This window comes from Musa acuminata, chromosome BXJ2-4 (genome assembly GCF_036884655.1).
Source record: "Musa acuminata AAA Group cultivar baxijiao chromosome BXJ2-4, Cavendish_Baxijiao_AAA, whole genome shotgun sequence".
Classification (NCBI taxonomy): Eukaryota; Viridiplantae; Streptophyta; class Magnoliopsida; order Zingiberales; family Musaceae; genus Musa; species Musa acuminata.
The window spans coordinates 1,064,065-1,087,414 of NC_088341.1; the positions used below are offsets into that span (position 1 = coordinate 1,064,065).

General features: G+C 36.6%; 1 protein-coding gene across 3 annotated transcripts; it reads right to left on the bottom strand.

The window, feature by feature from the left end:
• Positions 1-1,848: 1,848 nt before the first annotated feature.
• LOC135609377 (peroxisomal membrane protein PEX14-like) lies at positions 1,849-16,553 on the bottom strand. 3 transcript variants are annotated; one of them, XM_065102575.1, is made up of 13 exons: positions 16,371-16,529; positions 16,101-16,268; positions 15,160-15,404; positions 14,990-15,038; positions 9,831-10,006; positions 9,506-9,692; positions 9,274-9,429; positions 6,243-6,313; positions 6,090-6,132; positions 5,947-6,005; positions 3,237-3,281; positions 3,075-3,143; positions 1,849-2,531 (listed from the first exon to the last, which is right to left on the bottom strand). In XM_065102575.1, exons 3-13 carry the CDS (start codon positions 15,394-15,396, stop codon positions 2,046-2,048), a joined length of 1,578 nt encoding a protein of 525 aa, XP_064958647.1. In that variant the 5' UTR covers positions 15,397-15,404; positions 16,101-16,268; positions 16,371-16,529; the 3' UTR covers positions 1,849-2,045. The 3 variants fall into 3 exon arrangements, with proteins under 3 accessions (XP_064958647.1, XP_064958646.1, XP_064958648.1); XM_065102574.1 differs by lacking the exon at positions 16,101-16,268 and having other exon boundaries at positions 16,371-16,552; XM_065102576.1 differs by lacking the exons at positions 3,075-3,143; positions 16,101-16,268 and having other exon boundaries at positions 16,371-16,553.
• Between the last annotated feature and the right edge of the window lie 6,797 nt (positions 16,554-23,350).

Below are 23,350 nucleotides of genomic sequence, written 5' to 3' on the forward strand. Positions count from 1 at the left end.
TGGTCTCCTGATCCCTCTCCCTCCTTCTAAGCATCTTCATCCCCATTGCCTCCCACTTTGTCCTCTCCTATACCCCCGCTTGTTGCGCCTATAACATTGTGGTCCATCTCTTCCTAAACTCTACCTTCGACCTTTCCTATCTCTACCTATTCACTTTTATCCTTCGCTACGACCTCCGTTGTTTCCTCTTCCTTGACAAGTTGGTCAGGGAGAGTAAGTAGGTGCAGGAGGGCTGCATGGACCAGCTCAACCGCTCCTTCCTCCTGTTCTTTGTCTTCGTGATGTCGTGCTTCATGGGGGAGATTGACTTACAAGGTATGATGGTACTCGTCAGGATCAGAGTGGGTGTTGTTCATGGTGGCATGCACCTTGGAGCTGGTGAGTGACATTCGGTAGATTCAACTCGCCAGCTCAAGGGCTCATGCCACCATGTCGCCCACCATTGTGAATGGCACCAGTTTTGATTCTGATGAGTATCACCATACCTTATAAGACACCTTCCTAATGAAGCACGACATCATGAAGACGAAGAGCAAGTGGAAGGAGCAGTTGAGTTGGTCCATGTAACCCTCCCACACCCGCTCGCTCTCCTCGACTAGCTTATCAAGGAAGAGGAAGCCATAGAGGCCATCGTAACGGACAAAGGCGGAGACGTAGAGGTAAGAGAGGCCGGAGGCGGGTGTGAGCGAGAGCTAGACTACTACATCATAAGCGTAGTGGGTGAGGGTGCAGGAGAGGACGAAATGGGAGGCGATAGAGGCGAAGACGCCTAGGAGGATGAAGAGGGACCAAGAGACCATTATATGTGTAGCATCAGATTGGTCGATGCACATCCACCTGAGGCAGAACCGGAAACTCCTAAGCTTATCATCATCGCGGGAGATGCTGCGTGCGTATGACATCCTGTTATGTAGTAGTGGCTTAGTGCTACTGCTGGTGGTCGCTTCCACGATGACGCCACCTCCCGTTATTAGTGGAGGTCTTACTATTTTAAAAGAACTTAAATTATATATATCATTATATTAATGATTTATAATAAGTGAACCTTAACTCAAAACCATGAGCTAAAATGAACCTTAACTCATCTTTTGGATCCTAAACTCACAAAGGCAAACAAAAATAGTATTAATTACAAAAGAATCATAACTTCTATTAAGCAATAACCACTTTCAGCTGATATGTATAGAGCGTTTTGAGTAGCAATCGGACTGACGATGACATGGTGTTCGAATATTCATGTCTTATATCTATTATCAAAGTTTAAGTTTGAATTATGAGAATGATCTTTCCGAATGTGCATCCTATCCTGATGGCAGTTGAACATCATATCTTTTAAGATCCGATAGCTACAAGAATCAACACATTTTAAATATTCGTGAAAATAACAAAATATGCTTCGGACTATATAGTACAGAGTGAATTGAAGTATTAGTGCTATGATAAGACTTCTCATCCATCATAGTAATTTATCAACTCTCAAATCAAGATATCATAGGCATAAAATTATGCATCCTGTATTAATGAGAAACTCATCATAGATCATTTCATTACAGGCAATCATGATGATGACACAAAAGTCTTTACAAAACATCCCAGTTAGTTCACTGCAGTCATATACATAGATAGCTATTCTAAGTTGCAGCAAGCAGCTAAAATGAAAATTTACTGCATCAAATACCAATAATGCTACAACCAAAATATTTAGGAAACATGTCATAGACTTCATCAACAAGAAAATAGAGGCCAGAAAAACCATAGACGTAGGAAAAGACTCATTTCAAAATTCGTATTAGTTACTAGTGTAACAAATAAAAGAACCCAAAAAAAATAAGAGTTCTGCCATCAAACTGGAAGCAAATCTGAAGCAGTAAACATTCAGCAATGTACTCAACATACCCATCCACTCCAACGATTCTCATCTAGTAAGGTTTTGTTATTTATTGACACTTACAAAAATATGTAAACTTAGACTGACAAAGACTTTGTTCCATAGTGTGCAAGAACATTGATATACATTTAACAACGGTTAAAACCTTTATACTTGTTCAGTTGATTTCTACACTGACTTCCCTTTCCTGATCTTTTGCTTGACTGAAGTCCATCCCTGTACTACCGGACATTTCTGGTTCAATGATTGAATCGGATGCTTTTGCATCAAGGTCTTCTCCATTGCTAGAGCCAACCGTCAAGGTCTCGTCTACAGACTGCTGCTTCTGAATGGATGGTTTTAGTTGTCTGATAGCATCAGCAGCTTCTGGCATCAGGAGTGTTGGTGGCTGAGGAGGAACCCATCCTCGTTTCATTGGACTTGAATTTCCCCTCATTGCATCATAAAACTGCTCCTCTGATTCAGGTTCGACCTCAGAGATCTTAATGGTTTTCTTTCTCCACCAAGGCTCTGAGCCATTGGAATGGCTCCCATTTGGCTGAGAATTGGTCTCTCGGACCTCAGAATTCAGTCCTTGGCCATTTGCTTGGGAGTGAAGTCCATAACTGAGTCTCTGCTCAGCTTGTTGAGTGACTTCCCAAGGCTGTGACAGGAATAGTGGATAATTTGTAAAATAAGCTAAAAGAACAAAACCAATGCCATGATACTATGCTGTAAATTAATAAAATTGTAGGTAGAGAAAATCCAAAATGACAAATCTATGCTAATTCAAAAAAATTGACATCCCTAAAAGAGAATCCTACCATTAAACCTAGGAATTAAAATGACAGGTAGGTTCTCATATCCTAGTCCTTATACAATTTGTGCTCAAGCAGAACCAAATAGACAAGTTATAATATCACAAGTGTTGAGAAAACAATATACTTCATACAAAAATTGGTTACCAAATGGCTCAAAGTCCAAATAAGAAATCCAATAAAAATGACTAGTACAGTGTAAATCCACAAGCACATATTACAATATATAAATTTTTGTTATCCGTCTGTGTCAACAAGGTTGGAAATCTCGATTCAAGACCTGTATTTGAGTCCTTGGTCTATGTAACATCTATAACCACATTCTTCTTATATAACCTTGTAGTCTTATGGAGGTAGTATAAAAAGGTAAGAATTTTTGAAGTCCAAACCTTGCGCTTAGGAGCTAGAAGAGGTTTAGATATTGGCTGGTTAGGATTGGGAGGGTTGTCATCAATCTCCTGTTCATTGTAACATGAAAGTGCAAAAACACTTAAAAATGACTCATAACGAAACAAGTCTAACATAGATAACAAGTGGAAGAAGCAATGCACCTTGATGTTTGGAGGTTTTTCCCCTCTTTGTATCATTTCTATAATCTGCAAACCAGGAATGATGTACCAAAGCACAAAAGTTTAGAAGCAAAAGAGCCATAAATCTCACATACACAGTGTTCATTGATTTGACAGATAAAAAATGCAAGCTAACCTTAAAAATATTTAACTGCTCAAAATGAAGGCTCATAAAGAGAGTTTTTTTTTTATTTAAACTTTCTCTTTCCTTTCTGAGAAAAATAATAGCCTGTACTTGCTTTGGATTCTTTTTCCTCATCCTTGTGAATCACTAACTTCGACATAGCCCACAGGATTAGATTTAACTTGCGAAAACCAATTTATGATATCTTAGATTTGTTAGTGCAAAATAGAACCTTAATTAACTACCTATAAGCTTCTTATAGTTAAGCCCTGAATTGTATATTTTGGCTCTTACCAAATATCAGTTTATTAGGATTTAATCATAGTTTGCCTTACCAGTCCATACCAATGTACCGACCAATTGTTGGTACGATATGTACCGAGCATACCAACGCATTGTATATGGAGGCGCATCAATGTACCGGCCATACCGGTGCCCTATCAGATTAGTACATACCGTTCGTACCAAGCGGTATGTTACGATAAGGCAAAACTTGGACTTAATTAATTAAGCTTTTTGAAACATAAAATCTTCAGATCTAGAATTGATCGGAAGATCTAAAGCTACCATGCCTAAATTGCAAATATTTTTTGTCAATAGATAATTCCTTAAACCTAAACTGCAAATATGTTAATGTACTGAATGGTCATAAAAAATTGTAATTCCCATCAAGAATTCCATTGACACATCATTAGAACTACTTTATTTGAACATTCCATATTTTCCTAAATAATAGAGGCCAAAAAACCCAACTGAATATTTAGAATTAACTATGTGGCCACAACATGGAACTAAACTATATGATGCAGCAGAGATTTTGCTTTATGAAATTATAAGATATGCATTCACTATGAAGATTGAGCCTTCAACTCAAAGCAAAATAAGATACTAGTCAGACAATTATCAATACAGTCAAGGCATGAATTGCACATAAATGTTTTAGCGGGAGAGGAAAAGAAATAAGGATACCAAACTTGCACCATTATAGCTGACAGGTTACAAGAAAAGCAATCGACATTGCTGGATATCCACTAAAGAATACCACAAAATTTTACTGTCATTTAGGTAGTGAAAGAAAAGCCCAGCTGTCCCATGGATATGATATGCGAACCAAGGTCGGCCATACCGAATCGTACCGCCCGATACGGGCAGTACATACCGGTCCGATGGGCTATTGGTACGCGGACCGCCCGCTACCGGGCGGTACGCTAAAAAAAACCTCGTATCGGACGATACGGGGTAATATCGGGCGGTAACAGTCGATTTCGACCGTTACCGCCCGGTACCACTCAGTAACGGTCGATTTGACTGTTGGAGCCCTTTCTCATTCTATTTAAGCCATTCTTCTCTCCCCTATTTCATTATACTCTCTTAAACTCTCTCTCAAACTTTTTTTTCTCTCCTAAACTCTATAAAACAACGGTTTGTGAATTCAATCGAGGCTAATTTGGGAAGATTAAGAGGAAAGAACTTTCTAATTAAGAGGTACATATTCGTTTTCTTTAATTAGAGAGTAATTAAGATATTTAAGATCAGTAGCGAAAGTAGAAGCTCTGACATTCACCAATATATGCCTCAAGAGCTGCCTCGGACAAATATGATTCATGACGATCAGCACCACATTAATGCATCAATGGCATACGATGCATCAATACACTATATCATGGGATCCATTTCATGATTAGGTCCAACAAACGTATCATATTGATATGTAGATGTATCGGATCGAGGACCTCGATCCACCACCTGTGGAGGCCCGTCGTTCGTTTTGGTGGTAGAATCAACAATCAGGTATATCTACATATGTGATTATTTAATTCATTTGAATCTTAGAGTTTATATTATAACAAAATAGTCTAACAATTCAACTGATTTTTCTGTAGATATTTCAATCTATAACGGGCTGAAATACGAACCTCGAACAAGACTACCTCAAAGCCCGAAAAAGATATGTGATACTATTCTTACCTAATTTACATTGATTTTGCTAAACTTATACTATTACTATATTTATTTGTAACTTAAAAACCCTATCCTAACTTTTTTTTTAATTTTCAAGTATTTTCAGAGGGTTAAATTTGTGAAATCAGGTGTACCGCTCGGTACACCGTACCGAGCCCAGGTCGAAAGGCCGGTACGGTATGGTACGGCGAACCTTGATGTGAACAATACAAGAAAAGGCCAAAAAACACACTTGGGAATTTAGCATCACCTGTGGCCACACAATGGAACTAAAACCATTTCTTTCTGAGATAGTGATATATGCAATGACTATGAGGATGAGTCTCTTAACTCAAAGTGAAATAAAGATAATAGTCAAACAATTATGATTAAGTTCAAGGCATGAATTTCACATAAACGTGTTAGCAGGAGGGAAGAAGAAATGAGAAGATCAAAGTCAAAATCAGAATTAACTAGTTACAAGAGAAAGCAATAGATATTGCTGGATATCCACCAGAGAAAGAAAAACACAAAATTTTGCTGCATTTAGTTAATGCACCAAAAAGCTGCAGTTCTTCTCTCATGGATACAAATAATATTTTACCAGAGTAACCCCAAGTGGCTTACCTCCATGTATGATTTGGGATGGGGTGGTTCCATGGAAGCAGGGGTTGTTAATGGCTTCGCTGTATACAAATCGAATTAGAGAACAAAATCATAATTTGCAAGGTAAATTGGAAGTTAAAAGTGACCAAAATTTGAATGACAACCTATTCCAGAATCCATATCAGGAGAACCATTTACTTCCAGATGCTGAAAAGAATGATTGAACTAGTTAAAAAATTGTCTACAGATTTCAAATAGCAACTTAGTGTTACATACATTTATTGTAAGGAATACAGATAGCAAAAGTCACAACAAACCTTTGAGCCTGAATTAAAATTAGAAGTTGCTTGCTTCACTTGATTTGTTCTCCATGGATTGTTGGTGGTCCCTGAGGATTGCAGAGAAATAAATAGTACAGCCATCTACGATGAATCAGAATTTCATAATTGCTAACAGCATTTATCTTGGAAAATCAACTTGGACGAAAATAAAAGCCTTTGATAAATAAATTGCCATACAAATATGCATATTAAACAAAAATATTTGATACTATGACACAAGGATTGAAATATCGTACCATACCGGAGTTTCGACATTCGTTCGGTACGGTACGATACAATATACTGAGCGGTATACCGTTCGGTATATATATATATATATATTATAATAATAAAATAAAAATTTGACGACGGCAACGCCTCTCTCTTCTCCCCAAGGAGACGTCACCTATATATATATATATATATATATATATATATATATATATATATATATATAAAGGATTTTTTTATATATAAATATTTTTATAAAAGGCGACGTCGTATCGCCTCGGCGACGTCGCCCCGCGTGGGAGAAGGGAAAGGCGACATTGCCAAGGCGACGTCGGTAATATATATGTATGTATGTATATGTATATATATATGTATGTATGTATGTATATATATGTATGTATGTATATATATATATATATATACCGTCCGTTAACAGGTAGTCCGTATACCGATCTGCTGACGGACCGGTATGTACCGCCCGTACCGGACGGTATTATTCGAAATTGATGACCTTGCTATGACATATGACATATAGATTTTTACATATCTCAATGACGGTAAAAGATCCATAGAGTCAATCCTAAATAGTCACACTTACAGCTTTGTTGTCGTTGTTGTTGTATATGATCATTAGTTGCACACGGAAAAGCATGACAACTGTAGTAGTACTATAATTCATAAACATGCCTCATCTCATCTAGATAGGTTTTCTTTTTTGTTGTTGTAACACCAACCAAGTTTGACAGATTTTACCAAGTTCTTAATACCACCTAGAAATAGCCAACGGGGTAGGTCAAGTAGTCAGCATGGAAAGGGCACAAACAGGAAAGCACTCCACTGGCTGGTGTTCTGAGGAGATCAGTCTTAAAGATTTGATTGCTTCATAAGGTCCAAGAAAGAAAACATTGATTTCAGTCAAAAGGAGAAAGAGAAAGTAAAGGCTTGTCTCAAGGTCGAGAGCATACATGCTATCCTTTTCGATGCTTTCCATAAGAAAAAAGCACACAAGGAACCTACTATATGATGTTCCGAAAAGATTAGTCTTCTCACTCATTCTACTTCGGTTCTGAAATCAAGGAATGGAACAGAGTGTGCCCAGGCAAAAGTGGGTGGTTTGCCCCTAGACCACCGTCACTTTTCTCATCCCACTGCTTTCCTTCATCACCCTAATGCATATAGGCTTAGCATAAGATTGCTTTTTATGAACGACTAGATAATGTCGTACCATCACAAACTTAGTTGATTTTGCCTAAGTCGTGTGGTACCCTTGCGTGTCTGTCCGTAAAAGACCATCTCTCTCTGTCTCTATGTCTCTCTCTCCCGATTGTTATCAATCCCCAAACCCCTAGAGTGAGGAGAATGCCATTGCCACCAGCTGCCTGCCACCATTAGCCAGACTGTCGTACTTCTCTTCTCCTCCTCCCTCACTTTTTGCTACTGTAGCATATACCAACGGACTATGTATCAGTATTGCTGATACGAACTAGATTCATCAGTTCGACCAGGGACCAATATAGGTACTATACCCAAGATGTCAAACCTTGATAACAATTACCCAATAACCAAGATGGCTAACTTATTGTTCTAAGACCATAATGCTTCTTGAGTTTACAACTCAGAAACAGCTATCAGAAATCTTGCTACAGCTATAAATTATCTAATACAAAGAGGGAATCAAGGTATCTATTATGAAAAATGCATATTACTATGCCAAATATAGTTTTATGCATAGCTGTAGCAGGATTTTGAATTTTCATTTATGTTATAGTTTTTGAGCTTCAAAAAGAATGGACAGATTACTACACCAAAAATATGAACAACTAGAAAACATCAATCCTTAACCAACATCAACAATAGGTTTTGCAGTCATGATCTTTTATCACTAGAACAGACAGAATTATTTGAAAATAAACCTGGAGATGGAAAAATCAGTTGCAGTAACATGTTTCACAAAAAACAAATACCCAACCCAAATACACTCATATAGAAGATACCATATTACACATTGTTTGTGTTCGATTTCCCAATTGCAGCAAATCTAAATATAAATGTCCAGCATATTCATCAGCCTATCATAGATCACTACATCACTAACAAAGTTAGTCCTACTTCAGAGTTCAGAGTTGTGGAAATGCAAGAAGTGGTAATAACAAACTGCAAAAGAACGAGTATCAAGGAAAGAAGTAAGAAGTGGTAATAACAAACTGCAGTAGAGTGAGATTCAAAGAAAGAGGAAGAAGAAGACCTCTCTATGCCATCAGTTGTGTCCTCATGACATGCATTATTTCTAGACAAGACTTCATAGACAGATCTCGTAAGTCTCATAAGGATAGCTGATGGATAAATAATTCATGGATCATGGTTACTACTTGCAGTCAGCAAAATGCTAAATTGGTGTGATGCTTTTCCCTTCTGTCCAGGAAGATGGTTAATACCAACCGGGTAAAGGCATCACCAGATCATTCTTTTAAATGGAAGATATGCTTCAGTCATTTTCTGAAGGACTCTGGGCCCATCATACTATTCATAAAGATAATAAATTCTATGGTTATAAAAACAAAAGATTTTACTTCCTTTATCAAGAAAGTTATATCATTCTTCATTCAATATCAAAAGAAAATCATAACAACTTCACTAAGCAAGATTCTCATTTCTTAAAACCAAAGTATTTTATTTCAATTTGCAAGCAATTGATGAATAGCTATCTTTGTCACTAAGTCATTATTCCAGGATCACCATTTGATAAGTAATATTATGGGGAAAAAAGTATAACTGAGTGCTTATTCCATTAACTTACCCTTCCATGATTGGGATTGCATGTATTCTTGTATCCCTTTGTCTTCCGAAAATTCCCTCCTTGTAATTTCCATTTTGCGGATAGCATTGCCCATGGATTTCATCTCTTCTACTTGAACATCTAACATTCTAGTAAAAGCCTCAAAGTATTTCCTCTCTAACAAGAAAATGAAAAGTTTAAACATTTAATATGATCTACAGATCAGTAAAAAGAATAGTTCACAGATGATGACCTTCATTTTTGGCATTCAACAATTCTTGACTTGCAATAGCAACAGCAGCAGCAGCAGAAGCAGCTGCTTTTGCAGCTTCTGCTGCTTCTTCAGCTATGTTAGATTTTGATATTTTATTAAACTTGAGATCGTTCTCTTCTGCCACAACCTTCCGAATCCAAGCTTTCAACTTCGGAACAATCTTTTTCTATATATCAAATGGTACAAGAGAACTTTGAGAATCATCGAAAGATTCTGAAGCTAGCTTATGCTTACAGGCAGCAAAGCATCAGCAGTTTGAACACTACTAGCAAAAAGAATAGATGTCAGTTAAATGAATTGGTACCTTGAAAAGCACTGCTGTTCCAGCTCCCGAAGCAGCAAGTCCAACAACAAAAAGAGCCATACTCCAGTGAAATCTTGATTGACGCAAGCTAGTAGTTGCAGAAGCAAAAGGCGTTTGTTGTGAAACTTGATTGGCAACTTGTGGCTGCAAGGTTCCAGATGATTTTTCTTGGACAGCTAACAACAGAAGAAAGGAGAAAGCCAGTTAACATTGCAAAGATAAACAATGCAGGCAAGTCCAAATGACTCAAGTTACAAACTTGTGCAGAAATCAGGTACAATAACCATTAAATAAGCATGCAGTGATCGATGACTAACAATTGGTAGGGATTTGAATTGCTAGTTCTTATGTGAATATCCTATTATGACATGCAGAACAGCTGAGGCAAATTGAAGACCAGATTTACCTAGATAATATAAGTATAGATTTCTCAAAAGGGTTATCAGGATTTCAAACAGCTACCCATACTAATGCTTTTCCAAATCTTTCAGCACCTGCAGCTTCAACTTGGATTCTACAAATCTGGATGCTATTGGACTCTGTAAAAATCTGGGATGTCGTTCAGCTCTATATACAGGCGGATTCATTATTTCTAGGACATGGAGATTTATTGCCACCAGGATTTAGGTTTCCAGGGATGTACAGATGATGTTTTGAAATTTCCAAAGAAGAGACGACAAAAAATTGAGTTATGGATATGATTAATGAAAACATTTTCTTGTCCAAATATCCATTAGTTGCACATGGGAGTAGAAGTCATAAAATGAAACAATAAAGACAAAGAAGTCACATTAGGTTTCCATGAGTTGCATAGGGAGTAGACATTGTAAAAGCAAACAAATGGTTTTCAAATTTTGGCTAACTAAATCTAAAGATCTCAACAATTATAGTTTGCAAAACAAGCCATCATATAGTGAAACAAACCATGGAACTACTTTTTGCCCAGAACGGTATGTATCGACCATTAAAATCAATTAAAATGGTTGAAATTAAGGCTCATGATCATAAGTTCTCTTCTTCGCAAAACACACTTCAATACATATTGGTGTACTATGTGTCGATGCACTGTTAAACACCAACAGTGATGTCAATAGATGCTGAGGCACTCGCCTAAGTGCTCGGGTGAGGTGAGGTGAGACCCAAGTATCAGACAAGATCTTTGGTTGGGCGTGGTCCAAGAGTGCCCCTTAGCCCAACTGTCGGACTGCTTAGGCAAGTGCTTAATTTGGTTCGAACCAAGTTCGAGCCTAGGTAAGGAAACCAACCACACCAAATCCATCGACATGTGACCCTTGAAACCTAACCACCTCTACCCTACATGTGAGTGTAGCGAACAGACCATCTCTTCCCTGTGAGTGTGCTAAGCGATCAGCATTCATGCATCAAGCTATCATGAACTTAGCGATTTTGCCTAAATTGTGTGGCACCCTTGCATGTCTGTCCATAAAGGGTTAGCCTCCCCGAAACCTCTTATGATTCCTTAAGGACCTGCAAAAAAGAAGATGGGTTAGAGGAAGTGCTTAACTCAAAATCCCATAAGTAGTCATTTCAGCAAACACTTGATAAACAATGCAAATTACAAACATAGACTTTGTAAACTCTGAATAATCATACGAAAAAGGGTCCAAGGTGATTCGCCACAGCTAAAAGCCCTCACAAGTGCTCACATGACACTACTGTGAAACAAGACATCGAACCAAACCTAGACACTACCTCAAAGGCCCATCCAACTATATGCCCCTTGGGTACTTCTTAGGTGTTGTGCTGACTGACACTCCGCACCACTCTATGGAGCTAGAAAACCCCCAAAATGACTGTCTGGATAGCCTATTTATGGGCAGTTTTGCCTCTACATGACGACTACACACAACCTGCGTTTACAAGCCTGAAACGACCACAAAAGCCAACCAAAATGGGGCTATCAAGCCTACTGCAAGCCCTCCATATACTGTGCAAAGCATAAACAAAACCAAAAGACATGGACATACACAAGCAATATATTGAACATCCTGTTTACAGCTTTGTCGGTGACATTCTCCCCCACTTATTCTTTCGACGTCCTTGTCAAAGCCTTTGTGGATGCTGCATCTCCTCGTCTTTGTTGAACCTTCAATCTTCTGCTCAAGTTGCAATGCACTTCTTGACTGCCAACTATTCTCTACGATGTTGGAGCAATTGAACATTGATCCGCTATGCTGTTTCAACTCACCAATAACTCTGACTCTAGTGTGGGGTCAATCTAATTGTGTTAATCATTGTTAGTTCCTGTGGATCCTTTAGATAAAGGAAAACAACTTCCTTGTTATTCGTCAATCTCTAAAATGTCCCACGCCGCTTAAACTGGGTTGATGCCTATTGGAGCTTTAACAAGCATTATCTCACAAACTTTGAAGTTTTTGAAGTCTTTCCTTCACGAAATTTACCCATCGACTCCATTTCCACTTAGTTGTCGCCTTCAAGTAGGTTTACATCACTTCCGCTTTTGATTAATATTCTGTTGGGAAATGAAGCAGACAGTCTACTTTCAGTAGCACCGATCACCATCGGTGAGGATTTGACAACCGTTGTCTTCCACCAAGTTTCTTCAAAGGGTCTTTGAACCTATACAGAGTTCTTTTGTTAGATAAATAAAAAAACTATGGTACTCGGTTTCGCTCATTCTATTACGAGTTGAGAAGGCAAATATTACTCGGCTTCTCTTGTCTCCTCGAGTGTTGTACTCCATACATCGAGCTAGTTACTAGTCTTCACCTACCCTACTCATGCTTCCAAAGCACCCGATATGTTTGCACTCATTGCGTTGAGTTAGCTACTGCGATTTGCTTTCTCATTGCTATCAAACTTCTAGAATGCAAGAAGTTTTGCACGAAAATAGCAAAATTTCACTCTGAGTTAGAGCAAGTCTCCAATAGTTTTACTCACCTCTAGGATTGTACCTTCTTCTCCACTATTTTTGTTGTCTACTACTATAAGTAGAAAAGGTACAGCACCATATACTGCATACTTTGTTCCTTGGTCGAGCGCTCCTGCATCAACATGAAGTCCTCCACTTTCAGCTATTTTGATGGGAAGTCCGTTGACATCAGTCTTACGAAATTCCTTGGCATCGGCCCTTCAACCTTGTCTCGGTACTTGGAGTTTACCTTTACATTCTTCACCTCCTCGGTTTTTTTCATGACCAAGCGCTCTTCCTCTATCAGAGCAAAGGATCGACGACTCTACAAAAGTCCCACCTTTGCAGTACTATGGCGTTGTCATGTTCATGACCTTACTATCCGTCATCTCCAATTTGCATCCTCTTCTTCACAATCATTAGATCTGCCTTTGCAGCTCCGTAACACTCCTCCGAGTCCACCTCCATTCTAATCAACATTTATATTTTGGGTAGCTAAGTCCCTCTAGACTCATAGTCACGTTTTCACCCCTTTTGGCCACTTGCTTCAACACTTCTGTGTTCTCAGAGCAATTCCCCTTGATGGAAAAACAAACTACAACTCTCATGCATGGCCTTCGCTATCATATTATAGAGCTCACGTCGATCCTGTTCTCCTTTGTGTCCATGATAGCAATATCCACTTACTCGGCCTTGTCCTCTAACTTGTCGATAAGATGTTTACATGCCAAATGTTTCTAAGTGTGCTTGTCCCGCTGTGATACCATCTATCACGGTCTTAGTTGGTTTTGCCTAAGTCGTGTGGCACCCTTACGTGTCCGTCCGCAAATGATCAACCTCCCTAAACCTCTTATGGTCCTTTAAAGACCCGTAAAAGAAAAACAGGTTAGAGGAAGCGTTTAACTCGGGATCCCACAAATAGTCATTTTAGCAAACATTTGATAGGCAATTCAAATCACAAATATAGGCTTCACAAACTTTGAATAACCGCACAACAAAAGGTCCAAGGTGGTCCCCACAAATGCCCACATGACACTACTGTAGATAGGCATGACACTACTGTAGAACAAGGTAGCGAACCAACCCTAGACACTACCCCAAAAGCCCATCCAGCCATGTGCCACCCGGGTAGATCCTGAGTGCTGTGTTGGTTGACACTCCGCACCACTTTGCAAAGTTAGAAAATCCTCAAAATGACTGCCTAAATGGCTTGTTTCTGGGTAATTTTGTCTATGCACGATGACTACACACGACCTGCGTTTACAAGCCTGAAATGGCCACAAAAGCCAACCAAAATAAGGCTGCCAAGTCTACTACAAGCCCTCTACTTGCTACAAAGCATGAACAAAACTAAAAGACACAGACATACACGAGCATTACATCGAATACCTTATTTACAGCTTTGTCCGTGACAAGACGACCCTCTAATATGGATAGATCATACAAAACTAAAGTAGAATCATAAACACTACTTATGCTTGAATTAGAGGTGAACTGTTAGCAAAAGTACACAACTTAGTCTTTTGTCATCTTCATAATACATTTTCTATGTTAAGGCAACCCAAAAAGTGACATTAATATTAAACATTATCATCCAAAAAACATAAGAAAGCAGCATCTACTCAAAGGTACATAGAAATTTACAATGACTTTTACTTAATCCTAAACCATAACTTCTTTAAAAAAATTTATAATTCCAATTTAAAACTTCACTTTGTAAAACTGGTTACCAATTTTTTAAAACTGAAAAGATGAGCACACAGGAAGCAAAAATAACTTCTCAAGTATTAATTGCTTCATGTGGTAGCTCCAAAATGGCAAAATCAAACTCAAGCATCAAGAGTTTTTAATAAGGGTGTCTACAACAAATTTTCCCATGATATCAAACAATTTTATCAAAAGTTATGAAAAGGAATGTGTCTACATAGGATCACAACTTTGTCGACATAAGGCCTCATCAAGGATTAGGCGAATGATAATGGCTCTAATGGCCTACAGGTCCACTTTTCAAAAGTACAAATTCTTCCAAGCAGAAGACATAATGAAGTTACATAGGCATGGTTAAAGCATATTCCCCAGAATATGCCATGATACCATGATATCATTACCGAACTCCAAGGCCAATTACTTTGCTCCAGAAATGAGGTGAAAGAATCTGGAAATTGTCAAATATATCAAGGTTCCTCAAAAGCTTGTCAAAAATCAGCCTCTACAACTTTGCAATAAAAAGATTAGAGATTGGTACAGTAAGAACATGTTGTATTACCTTGGTTTGTTGTGGTTGGCTCAACAGCTGCAACACTTGAAGGTGGATCCTACAATGACAATGAAGCATGCTCACTTGCATCTAAAAGCACTAGATGAATTTACATTCCCCATACAAGAGGAGTAAACACTTAATAAAAGAACAAAAAACAGATATGTTGGACATCTTACAGGTACACGGCGAAATGCCTCATCAATTTCCTCTTTTGTAAGGCCTTTTTTCTCCAAAAATGAACGCCTATATATCACTGGAGAACCTCTCACTTTTGGATGAGACAAAAATTTAACAGCATTTAGCACTTGTTCATCCCTCACTGGTTCTCGAATCGCATGAATTGGTTTTGATGAAGGTTCATCGGCGGTCTCTCCTTTGACCTCATGTCCACCATCATCCACTATCTTGGCCATCTCAGATGCTACAGATTGAAAAATATGTTATTGATAATATCGACAGTTTTCTTTCCATGATGAAACAGACTTAGATAATTTACATTTGATAAGCAGCAGCAGCAGCTCAAATTATCAATAACTAATAGAGTAGTGGAACATACTCAAAGATTTTAGTGGCCAATTACAAATCCATGTTTGTGATAGTCACCTATTTTAGAAGCCCGACAACTTGTCAAGACCCAGAGCCATGTGCAAGGTAACCTTGTTATTTTCACTTGTGGATTCAGATATTAAGACCACATTGACATTATCCCATTAATCTGCATATCACTAGATATTGAGTAGTTCTTTAACCAAATTAATTCTACAAGCCACAAAATGATATTTAAAGAGAAAAAAAGGAAAATTGGAGAGATCTAAAATATAGAATGTCCATCTAAAGGAAAAACACGATATTTGTGTCACTATGATATTGAAGCATTCTATCGTTCAGTCCCCCTGTAATATGAATCTCCATGAAATTTGTCATTCATCATATGTCCACAAGATTATATAAAAAGATGAAAATGTATAACTGAACCAATTACACTTGACAAGACCAACTACGGATTGTATCATCATGAAGCACCAATGTGGATTGTTAAAGCTTTTCTTTTTCTACATAAACAAGAAGCTTATAATCCTTTCATCATAATATATCTAGGTTGGTGTAGATGATGTACGAAGGACTTCGGATGAAGCACCAAGCAAGGTCAGAACTTGGGGCAGTCCGCAATTCTACTTCTCTGTTGAATCCTCTTCAAAATACCTAGGGCTTTCAAATGGCTCGAAAACACCGATCGGAGTTCTTTCTGTAAACCACGAACCCGTATCTAAGCTTCCTAATCGACCTGAATCCGCTCCAAGGAGCGACCTTTACAAGTCAAATCCCGATGGAAATTCATGATTAAGGATCGGAAAAGGAGCAAAAACAGGGGAGCAAGGAAGATCACCTGAGTTTTGTGAATCATTCGCCATCCCCGGTAGGCCGCTCCTTGTGCTCAGAACCTGTGATTGGATCGGAAGTGTCCTTTTACTGGATCGACGAAAGATCCGAGATCAAACCCATGGAACGTAAGAACGAGCGATTGGTGCAGAAGACCCGAGATATCGCCACTGTCCTACCGTTTCGGTGAGGGAGCGGAGGAAAACATAAAACTAGTGATGGGCCCCATTGTCCGTCTTCCTCTTGACGAGACGCCGTTCGAATGAAACCCAGAAAGATACCCTCGTTGTGGTCACTGGATTCGAGGGGCCAACTTGGAAACATGAGAAACATACCGTATGCGTAAGGATATAGCTCGGGCTGGATACCAAACTCTCTCTCTCTCTCTCTCTCTCTCTCTCTCTCTATATATATATATATATATAGCTCCATGTCGAAGGTATATATACTATACATACATATGATTGTAGAATACGTTCGCATGTTGAACTTTGTGTATTTCTCCAATACTTGCATGTGCACCATAAATATTGATTCTTTCATGAGAAGAAAATTATAAAATATATTAATCCCAAGTTACTAAGACAATGCCTATTGTTTATGGTGGTTGGGAGATAAACACAAAAAAAAAGTCATGTTCTTATAAATTAAATCACGTTATTTAATTTTTTAGATATGATGACATCGATAAATCTTTTAAGAATACCCAATTGAAATTTTCAAGAGTTTCAAGAAAGCTTTGCATAAAAAGAAGCTTATTTTATATTCACTGTAACAAAAGATATTTTTATCGAGAGTAGTTTTAACTATAGGAAGATATATTCCTTGTATAAACAAAATATATTTTTACCTATATATTCTTGTAGTTATAACTCAAGAACATAATTTTTTCTACAAATGATAATAATCCATCATCCTTAGTGAAAAGTTTTAAGTGGTATATATAACTACCCTTATTGTGTCCTCATCCATTTTGACATCTGATCCTTTTTTTCTTTTTCCTTTCATTACTAATAATAAAAATATCAGGCTAACCTCTTCCCTATCTTAACTTTCAAATATAACATTCAAAATATATTATGAAAGTTTTGCTTAACTTTCAAATATAACTGTTCTTCCCCAATGCTTGAGGTATTTATTGTTTTGTTCTATTAACTTTTATTTCTCTTACTAAGATTTTCAAAACACAAGTTGTAAATACCATGAGATTGATATAAAAAAGGATATCACAAGAACTAATATCTACATAGACATAATGATACTAAAATCTTGCTGTTGATTTAAATTTAATTATATTATATGGTTACCCCTCTTTAGAGTTCTAGCAAGTAATAAGTATGGCACATCTTAAATTTAAAAATATCTAAACCTCCTTTAAACCCCACATCTTATTGATTTATTCCTAATCAAATTATGACACGCTTCTTAGGTGATAAACTCCATGTATTAGCTATGCAAGTGTATTATTTTGTTCTTTACTTTTCCTACAAAAATTGTCCCAACAAAAATATATTAATAGAAGAAGACAATTGTTATAATAATGTAAGACAACAGTTAATAAATCTATAATTAATGCTGAAGTAGTCATTTCAAAGCCATCCCCTTAGGAATATCCATCCTCATCACTTGTAGAGTTTGAACTTGTTTGAGTATTCTCCAATTTTTCATCAGGTTGAGATTGAACTTGAGATTATAATATTATCTTCAATAAAAGTGAATGCATATGCTTAATCTTCTCCATTGATAACATCAAATATATGTAAACCAATAATTGAATTGATAAACATCAATAATATACATGAATTAAGGTATGACAAAAAAAAAAGATCTAAAAATTGATAAAAAAAAAAATGATACCCAAGACCAATATATATAAAAAAAAATCACCATAATATATGACAATTACCAAAATTAATATTTAGTCTTGTAACACATAACACTGTTAGAAAATAAGGAACAAAATCAATCCTTTGCTTTCTGTTGCAACAGGGTGCCAAGACACAGCACAGCAGCCAACCAAGCCTTCAACTACATGAAGGAGCTAAAGGAGAGAGTTAAACAACTGAAGGAGAAGTCAAAATGAATGTTGAGAGTAAGAGAAGACTTTCAAAATAAAAAATTACTCAAAGATTAATAATCAAATAAAATATTAAAATAAAGTTGACATAAGATTTGACATTTGATGTATTTTGTCTATCACTCAAGTGAGATCAATTATAAGACTCTTAAATTATCATCACTTAAGCTTAACTCCTCTTGTATATTCTATTACATAAATCTTAAGAAAAATTCATACTTTTCTCTTATCCTCTTTAAAATTTGTAAAGAGCACCCTCTCTAAATCCTTAGAGAGAAACTTAGTAGAAACTAACATGTTCATTACATTTTTTTCCTTATTAAAATTTAGATATACATGAGATGTTTATAAAAAATTAAATCTTAATTTTCAATATTTTCTTTTTCACAAAAACTTCTTCTCGTACTAAGAAGATTATTTCTTATCCTCCTCAGATGCATCAGAAACCTTACAATAGCTGCTAATCCTAACAAAAAGTAGAATGTAATACCATTGGTGGAAGGGGGAAGCTCGGACTGCGCCCTGAAAGTGATCTGAGTTTGTGGATTGAGAACAAGACCTGTTACTGCAAGGTTATGGGTGTTCTCCTGGAAGAAGGTGATGAAGTCATTATGCCATTTTCAACACTTGGTGACAGGATCTCTTCCGCACAGTTCACTGTCAAGTAATCATCCATTTCTTATTCCTTGCAATTATCCCTTTTACTGATCTCTTTGGATTTGTGGACATGCATGCATGTGAATGACTGTTTTACCATATAAATTCTGACTTTGGTTTTCATTTAGCATTTTAACCTAACTTAATTGGATAAATGATTTAAATGTATACATGTCAAGTAATGATTTTGATGAATCATACCTAATCAGTAAACAGGATGGTATAATGACCTGTATTAATTGGTATTATTGAATAACATAGTATAAAAAATAAAAAAATAGTATTGTATCATTATCAAATTATATGTATCAATATTGATACTTGATTACTTCGTAAATAACAGTCCCTATCGACCGACCGATAAGATCGCTAAATATTGGATAATATCATGACTAGTACTAATCATAGTCCCCATTCATTTCCTTCTCTCTTTTTTTTTTTCCTTTTTTGTGTTAAAATTCATTTTCTCTCTTATCTCATTGAAAGGTTCCCACAGTCCTGATGGTATTATGATATGGCCTTCCCATGATAATTGGGAATTGGATGAAGATTCCTATTCGAGTACTCATATAAATCACAAAGCCATGTGTCATTTGCTAGCTTAAACTTTGGCTTTTATATGATTTCATAAAAGGTTAAGTATTTAATAGGAAGGGACTAAATTATTTCTGCATCCTCAAGTAATTTTATTACAATTTTCTCCAAAACTAAAACATGTGTCTGTGCACTTAATATTGGCTTCATCTCCATAACAAGGATTATTGTGCATACTCACAAGTAATATTTATAGTAGAAAAAACAAACTAATCATAAATTATATGAATCAATGTTGAATTATTGACCATATGTTTCAAGCCAGGTTGAAACACTTGACAAAAAGAAAAATTAGATGGGATCTAATGAGTTTGATTAGCACATTTGCACAAATAATAAATAATTAAACAGGAGTTTGATTCACTTGACAACAATGTCAATTCCCATATAAACAGAATTGATCAAGGATCCTTAAATTTTGATCAATGTCATTGCATTTAAAAAGCTTAGATTGGTAGATGAGATCTTAATTTATATTTGTGACACTCCCCTTACATGTTGATGACAAATGGCTCAACCCAACATATAAAATATTAATCAAGGATATATTTTTATAAACATAGTTTATTGAAAATTTAAACTTGAGACTTTTTTGCTTTGATATTTTTATCAATGTCATTGCATCTAAAATTAAGCCGATAGATGAGATATGAGACAAATTCAGATGATTAAGTTTGATCAAAATCATGGATTATATTGTCCCAGGAATCATTGATTAGATAATAGTTAGGCAATTAGGCTACTAATTTTGAACAGTCACAGATTTCTCTGCATAACATCTAATTTAAATGGTTGTTTGCCTTCTAATCTATAGACCTTTTGTCTAAAACTTAGTTTAGAGCCATCGAGAGTGGATGAGTCGATAGGCGACTTGAGAGACTAGGCTTGAGTCACAGAAATAACCTCTTTAAATGCTTAAAAGTAAGACTACATACATTACTCTTCAAAAATCTCGCTTGAGTCACTGAACATGTTTTTTTTTTCTTAAGGATGGATGAAAGATCAAACAAATTAGTTGGTTTGAGGATGCTGCAATCAAACTTGTCCCACAAGAAATTTGTTCCTTGGAATTGACCATTATAAAACCTGCTAACTTAAAAAATATGCAGCAACAATTCCATTTTGATAAATACTTCCTCCTTTTTTATGCTTTTTTTTTTTTTGCTTGCAGACAGGTGTTTCAGTAGTATGATAGAATGGAAGAGTAGTATGTATAATAGTTAATTGTAATATCTCAATTAGGTAAGCAACAATCTACAGCACTTCATTTCTGCAATATGTAGAGACTTAAGAGTTTGTGCTTTGTTATCTCATGGCTATCATCAACATTATGGTTGATGATGTACAGTAAAAGAGAATGCTTCATCAACCTGTGTTACTTGCTTCTTGAGACCTTTCACACTAAGTATCTATTAATTCAATGTGAAGTGGCTTAATTAATCATGTTTGCCACTAATGAAGTCAGATGAATCATATTATAACTAACTTCATAGAGTAAAAATGAGCTTTTCAGAAGTGATATGTGATGTTTAAGTTAGAACATATCTGAAACGAGAGAAAGAGACAAAATTCCAGAGGAAAAATAATTTTTTTCATTACCCAGTGAGGATGTCTGTTTTATAAGATCAGGAACCTAATGGACTGATTGTTTGGGGATTATTATTCCATTTTAAGACAATACTGACGTGATAAATAAGCTATCTGAGCTGCAATATAATTTTTGTTCATTGGGCATCCTCTATTAGTAGTTGGGGGATTATTACTGTGGCTAACAGAGATTTCTGTAGCTATGAGTGAAAAAGGCTACCAATCTAATAATTATTACTGTAGCTAACAGAATTGCAGATTGAAAGGGGAGTGTATTGTGACATATTCCCATCGCATCATATTCTTTTGTTTTATTCCATATGCAAGTTGTAAATGGACTGCTTTTGCATCAACTAAGAACCTTTGTGAATGCTCTCTTCAACATTGGGTCACATCTTGATGAGTTTACTCCACAGATTCAGCAAGTTTTAGAGTTGTTAGTCAATCAGTTCTCCCATCTTCATGTCAAACAAAAAGTTTGGGTTGTGTCAAAGTTAAAGAATCACCAAAATCCTACAAAGATTCACTTAGATTCCTATTTTACATATAATAATAAGTTGATATCCTATATTTAATCTGACTCTGATCCTACAAGAAAACTACGTCAATAGTGCATCGGACAAGACCCTTGTAATTACTTCTTGCTTGAACTATAAGGAATTCATATGCTGTTCAAATTCTGCTTAATTAGTTTGAAATGAGAAAAATACTTTATATATATATATGGTATCGATCATATAATATTAACCGACTTAATAAAAAAAATCTAATTAATTAAAAAATAATAATAGTATAAACTACAGGACTATAAATTTATATTCTTTATTCTGTCAAATCAAATTTGAAAGATGAATGATTGATTATTAAAATGAAAAGAAAATAGGAGGGACATGGTGGACTTAATGTAATAAAAATTATAATTCAAACTCTTTCCACGCACAGGAAACTCTGAAGCAAAAATCCAGCCTTGTACATGATTGCAACATAGTTCTAAAGTGTCTTTAGCTTGCACAAGCCAAAACATCGAGTGTAGAGTGTGGACAAGAGCTCCTTGGCAGATGCACAGAAGCGGGCGAACACACAGCACTCTCCCCACGGTGGGGACTGCCATTGGTCTCATCATGCAGTGCCCTCAAAAACTTTCATCCACTTTCACATCACCAGCTCATGGGGACAAGTGAATGGGCACCATCCCCATTATTCCAAGCTCTCTTGCCCCGACCCGAAGGGAATCAGAGGACCGGGAAGCTTTTTGGGTGGTTCTGCAGGTGTTCATGTGGGTGACAGCGTGTGTGCATGTGAGTGGGGATCGACAAAAGGTCGTGGCAAAGGTATCTTTATCTTCTCTTCCAAGTGTTTCTATTTTTTAATGTGTGCGAGAGGAGGAGGGATGCAAAGAGTATCAGAAGGAATAGAAGAAGATGAGGCCCTCGGTTTCTCTAACCTTTTGTCTTGTTTGTCCTGGAACAAGGTGAGCAAAGTATCAGGGAAGGAGTGTTGGCTTCAATCCATCATCCTCTTTGGGTCGGGGGTGATAAAAACCCTGCTAACTTTGAAGATCAAACAGAAGTGTGCATGCATCATCACTTTTAAATATGAGACGCTGTATCATTCTTGTTTTCGTCGATCAACAAAATGAAGGGAGATGAAGTGTACCGGACAATATTTTCTGGTTTGATCGAGTGACTTCGATGCATGGATGTGGTGTTTTTTTTTATCATTTAGCCTTACAATGGAATTCTGAGAATGAAAATTTCATCATTTTCTCTCTATCTGATCACATCCATCCAGGATGAGATTCTTTTGTGTTTGATATGGCAAACTTGATTCTGTGAGCAATGCATCCAAACCTATCAGAGGAAATATAAAGATAATCATGCAAACTTACATGTGTTTATAGAAACTGCAGAAAAGAACTTAAAACAGATGAATCATTAATATTTTAGTTGGATATGCATTGAGAAGGTACACCTCGAAAGACAAGTGCAAAATGGACAAAATGTGATGATTACCAAGAATTGATGATTATGGAGTCCCCTGATCACTAGTATAATATCATATACGGAAGCATC